The 6,099-nt window shown below is 38.4% G+C and overlaps 1 protein-coding gene across 1 annotated transcript; it reads left to right on the top strand.

The window, feature by feature from the left end:
• The first annotated feature begins 674 nt into the window (after positions 1 to 674).
• On the top strand, positions 675 to 1,571 carry LOC106884389 (protein GVQW3-like). The gene is made up of 2 exons (XM_052968107.1): positions 675 to 973; positions 1,553 to 1,571. Exons 1-2 carry the CDS (start codon positions 675 to 677, stop codon positions 1,569 to 1,571), a joined length of 318 nt encoding a protein of 105 aa, XP_052824067.1.
• The last annotated feature ends 4,528 nt before the right edge of the window (positions 1,572 to 6,099 follow it).

A 6,099-nucleotide genomic window follows, 5' to 3' on the forward strand; every position in this document is an offset into this window, starting at 1 on the left:
ATCTGATCCCACAGAATCAACTTCGTTGTTGAGCAAGATCTGGTCAAAAGATATCAAACACAAAAACGTGGCATCCTGACTTCATGATGAGGAAAAAGAATTCCGTGACATGGAGATAGATGAGATTATTACAATCACGTTGGAAAATATTCAAGCAGGAGCTGGTAAGATATGAAATTCGAAGGCGTCCGGCCTGGACCTGCAGCAAGGTTTTTTATTCAAGGAATTGACGAATTTACACCCTAGGCTATGAAAGTTCCTGCAAGGCTGTGTACAATAAGGAATTGTACCAAAATGGATAGCCAAAGGAAGAAGAGTGCTGATCCCAACGAAGTCCAGTAACTCTCGTTCGATTGCTTGTTTACCTATGATGTGGAAGCTTCTAACTGGAATAATAGGAGAAAAGTTGGTCGAAATGCCGCTAAACATTTTGTCCGGCTAACGATTCCGCCAGTTCACCACTTTGACCCCCTTCAATAATTATCCTTTCTACTTTAAGCACAAGGACATGAACTTTTAGGAGACGGGGCAAGTCGATTTCATCAACCCAATGCTTAACTGGAACTTATTTTATAGACTCCGAAATGGAGAAAGGCAAAGTCGACGTCGTCGAAATTTGAACTCGAAACGTAAAGAGAGACGAAACGCCAATCAGCATTGTGTCCAGCGTTATAATGGAAACAGTTGGATGCAGATCATTGATCAGGTTCTTATACTTGAAAGGTCGTACACCAAATGAGACTTTCGAAGAGACGAAAGAAGTTTATGGTGACGATGCACCATCATACGACGTAGTGGAGCACTGGCGTCACCAGTTCAAATGTGATCGGACATCGGTGGAAACTGCTCCTATTCCTGGACGACCATATTCCGTCATTGATGACGACACCAACCATAAAGTGGAAGCCACCATTTTGGAGGATCGCCGCATAACTATCTGGCAACTAGCCCAAGAAGTGAAGATAAGTGTAGGGTCCGTGGAAAAAAGTCATTCACGACCATTGCTCCCAGATTCTTTCGGCAATATGCCAAGAAAACAAACGAGGGGGACTTTTTCGGGAGACTTATCACACAGGATGAAACATGGGTCCATCACTATGATCCTGAGACTAAAGTTAATCGAAGCAATGGAAGCATGATAACTCACCACCTCCAAAGAAGGCTCGTGTCCAACCTTCAGCAGGCAAGGTGATGCTCACAGACTTTTGGGACCAGCACGGAGTAGTGATGATGGATTTTCTATCAAAGGGCAGCACAATTAACTGGTAATATTATGCTTTTCTGCTGCAGAAATTGCGGGACGCCATCAAAGTAGAGAGGCGTGGCATGCTGACCAAAGAAGTCCGCCTCCTCCAAGACAACGCCCCAGTTCACAATGCGCATGCAGATGAAAGTGCACTCCTGCGGCTCAGTTTGTGAGTTACTAAACATCACGCCATGGACGAATGAATAAAATGACAGGACAGTTTCATCACATTTATACAAAACTGTTCGACTAAATATTCCTTGTTTCTTTTCTCTTTTCTTTTTTCTTTCTTTTTCCCTTTGCCAGCTGCAAATTTGAAGATTGATGATGTGAATTTCTTCGTTTGCATTTTTGAATTTCTTTGTTTCTTCATTGTACATTTTGAACATGAAGAAAACAGACGAGCTATCGAAATATCGTACAAATCAATAAACAATCTATTACAATCGCATCGCGCTCTCCTTATCGTCTATTATTATTATTATTGTTATTTTACTTCTCAGAAAGCTTGGTCCTGTTTTTTCTGGTAGATTTTGTGAGAGCGGAGAGCAACCTGCTGTAAGAGGTCTCACAGGGTCTCTGTCCACACATTATAAGCTTTGATACTTGGTTGTTAATTATCGTGGGAAACATTCAACATCCAAGTACCAATCTCAAAATCATAGCTTTCCCTAGCAGAGCGGTTTTGGGGGCTTGCTCTGTACTCATATCAATTCTGATTTCTCTGACATATTTCTCGAACTTGGTAGTTAGTACTCCGAGTAACCCTAGAATTACTGAAATGACAGGCACTCTCCTCAGAGTCCACATTTCGTCTTTTAGTAGTCTGTATTTTTCAATCTGTTCTAGTTCTTTGTCACTTATGTGTGCATCCCCAAGTATTGCAATATCTATGATCTGGGTTTCCAATTTACTTTTATCTACCACAATATCTTGTCTCTGAGCATAGATTAGGGTGTTACATTGGATTGTAGAATCCCATAGTATCTTATACTCTTTGTTCTCAGTGACACTTTCTAGTTCATGTTCGCACCATTTCCATGCTCTGTTCAGGCCGTACTTTTCCCACAGCCTCCAGTCGACGAATTTATCCAGGTAATCGTGCCTCCTTTTGTGGTGATTTTGGGTCAACTTGCTACACTCTCTCAAAATATGTAAGATTATTTCGTTATTATTATTATTTTGCCCTGCGTATTAACGAAACAACAACAACAACAACAACAACAACAACAACAACAGCAACAACAACAACAACGGTTATTATCAAGGCAGCGAGCTGGCAGATTCGTTAGCCCGCCAGGTGACTTCAAATTCCGCCTCGGTCGACTTTGCCTTTCATCCGTATGGGTTCGATAAAATTGCTGGCCTTGTGCCAAAATTTGAAACCAATAGTAGTAGTATCAGTAGTAGTAGTAGTAGTAGTAGTAGTAGTAGTAGTAGTAGTAGTAGTAGTAGTAGTAGAGTGAGCAGCAGCAACAACAACAGCTTCTCTGGTCGTGAATATCGACACTGTACTTTTAAACCTTTATACAGAAATTTTCCAGCAACGACAGTTAGATATTTCTCCATAATGATTGCTTGAGTTTTACGAGTGGAAAATGGGTTTACAGAGTCTGAATATCTCTGTAATTCATAAAATTCACACTTATTTATCCCACCACGCTTTGGAATGTATTGACCAACATTTAGTAACAACATCGACAAGGCTGGTGTCTGAAGAGGGAAGATTAATGAGGATCAACCATAGGGCTGTGAAAGCTTAAGTCCCTTAAGTCGGTGTCTATCGTGAAAAATGTCTCTTATCAAAGCAAAAAAAATGTTAATCTTTACGAATATTTTTGAATAAAATAAATCATTTTCGTGAGAAATAAAATACATTACGAATCGATATTAACCACGGTTAATAGAATGAGGCGGAGAGCGATACTGGTATGAACAATAACAACAGCAACAATGTCATCACCACCAACAACAGGAACAACAACAATGGTGTCAACAACAACAGAAACAAGAAAAAAATAATATTACAGAGGATAGAAAAGTTAGAAATGTAAACATCAAAAAACGACAACAAAAATTGGTTGAGAATTGAAGCAGTAATCGTATCACTCACAACAGAAAACAACAGGAACAGCAGTATCTATAACAGCGACAAAAACAAACAATAAAGAACACAACAGCAAACGCCATGGAAAAAGAAGCAGTGCCAAGAAATATTACTCATTTGTAAAGCCATAGCATCGGTGCTTAACACTCGTTCTTGAAGAATGAGCATGTAGAACCGGTTATGACTTACGTAGAAAGAGCTCGCGTGGCAGTGAATACCGAGGACAAAATCAACGATTCTATGAGAATATGAGGCATTTAGAGATGCATAAATAATAAGAAGAAACAAAACCATTTTTCGCTGCGTAAGTAAAAAAAAAAAAAAGTGCCTGAAAAAATGTGGGTGCGGGTGTAACAATAAAAAAAAATCGGAAAAAGGAAACAGTACGGATCAGTGAAGTTTGTGCTTCAAAGGGAAGAAGAAGAGAAAAAGTACTTTATTGACCCTTATGTCAAGCAGGAATTGAATTCAATTTCCACCTTTATGACTTCTCCCTCCACGAAAGTTATGATTCAACTCCTATCAGTTAACATAGATTAGTGGATGTGAGTGTAATGATGGAACAACATGGATAAGTAATACATTTTTCAGTCCTTCGCCTATGCGAAATACCGAGGAACTGCAGCAGATCACGGTGCTAAACCACAGCAGAATATTTTTTCTTTAAATTACTAAACCAAGTTTAGGCGCAGGTTTGGCTGTGTGGTAAAAAGATTGCTTCCTAACTACATGGCTCCGGGTTCAGTCCCGCTGCCTGGCACCTCCAGCAAGTATCTTCTACTATAGCCTCGGGTCAACCCAAGCCTTGTGAGTGGAATTGGTAGACGGAACCTGAAAGAATCCTTTCGTATATATATCATGTATGTATTTATGTATGTATCTATCTATGTTTGTGTGTCTTTGCGTCTGTGTTTGTCCCCCCCCCAATCATCGCTTGACAACAGGTGTTAGTGAGTTTATGACCCATCTAACTTTGCATCTCGGCAAAAGCGACCGATAAAATAAGTACTAGGCTTAAGAAATAAGTCTTGAGGTTGAATGTACGACTAAAATTCCTTCAAGGCGCTACTCCAGCATGGCCGCAGTCAAATGACTGAAACAAGTAAAATAATAAAAGGATAAAAAAATTCCATTGTGAAGCCTTACAAAACATTGCGGTAGAAGTAGATGACAAAGTAGTAACATCTTAATTTCCACTTTATCTTATGTGGTGTGGCGTTCAGCTTCAAATCCGATACCGAATTTTTGATATCATCTAGGGTTGCTGTAACTTCTGCTTCATATACGACGGATTCAATCATACATCCCTGGTCGAGTGGACAGGTTCCTGGGTTTCAACAGTTACAACTGGGAGTGGGTTTGTAGTACTGTTCTCGTGCAATGACGCTTTTCATATTGGGGCAGTATCTACATGATGATTTCACTGAGCGCCTGTTAAATATTTTCCTGTACCTTTGATTTCCTGGAAAATCTTAGTCTAGGAGTGACAGGAATCTTTTACCTATATTAGTTTTTACATTAAGGGAAACGAGGGGGCCTTCCTATGTCTCTTTTTAGGTCTAATATGATTATTATTATTATTATTATTATTATTCCGATTATATTACAAGGGTTGTATATTAATTTATCGTTAAAGCCACCATTGGCTGAGCATTATGTAGTATGGGGCTGCCTTCTCGAAAATTTCTTAGAGGAAGAGAGATTCAGCTATCAGGATTTTAAATTGTACAGGTGTGAAGATTACAAGACTGTTTATGTATACAAGAATGTTTCTCGTTGCACCTATGTTAAGGTTTATAACAGGAGTTCAGGTCTAGAGAAACATCTAAAAAATTAACTATGTATATATATATATATATATATATATATATATATATATATATACATGAGAGGGAGGGAGCAGAGATAGTTGACATTTGTATTTCACTTTTACCCCTTTCATCCTTCCGTTGTGTATTAAATTTACACCCAAGTTACACTTCTATTGGTTTGAGTTATTGGTGTATGCCCAGACTGGGGTACCGCAGTCAAAGGCTTTAACTTGTTAATACCGACTCAGTTACGTATTTCAGATCAGTGAACATGTATATCAGTCTATATTTATTGGATGACTAAGTGACATTTTGATATGAAAAAAAAAAACAAATGAACAGAACATACTTATGTACCAGCAAGTTGAAAAAACCAATGGAAGCCTGGTTTCTTTGGTTCCATCTGAGATCGATTGGTACCATAAATACGTATACATTACATGTATGTATGTATGTATGTATGTATGCATGTATGTATGCACGTATGTATGTGTGTATTTGTGTTTGTATAAAACTGTGTGACGACCTGTTGTAATTTATGTCAAAACGTAATCATCCCATGCGATAAATATATATTGATAAAAAAATTGTATGAAACTGACATACACACTTGAGTCAATATGATCGACTTGAAATGCTTGAAGGTGATGCGGTGCCCCAGCTTGGCCTAATTCCAATACTAGAAGCGAGTAGTTGTATATAAGAGTTACTTGTATATGTTTTATCGATCTTGGAGTGTTGAAAGGGCACAAAAAAAACAAACAAAAACTGAAAATATAGTTGTCAATCAAGTGCCGGTGTTTTTCTCTTCTCATTTCTTCTCTCTTCTTTCTTTCTCTCCCTCTCTGTCTCTCTTTGTCTCTCTTCCCTCTCTGCATACACATACACATATATCTGTATATATACATATATATATATATATATATATATATATA

The sequence above is a fragment of the Octopus bimaculoides genome, chromosome 5 (assembly GCF_001194135.2).
Source record: "Octopus bimaculoides isolate UCB-OBI-ISO-001 chromosome 5, ASM119413v2, whole genome shotgun sequence".
Lineage (NCBI taxonomy): Eukaryota > Metazoa > Mollusca > Cephalopoda > Octopoda > Octopodidae > Octopus > Octopus bimaculoides.

Coding starts and splice junctions, on each gene's coding strand:
- LOC106884389 (XM_052968107.1), top strand. CDS start 675: ATGGAAACAGTTGGATGCAGATCATTGATCAGGTTCTTATACTTGAAA.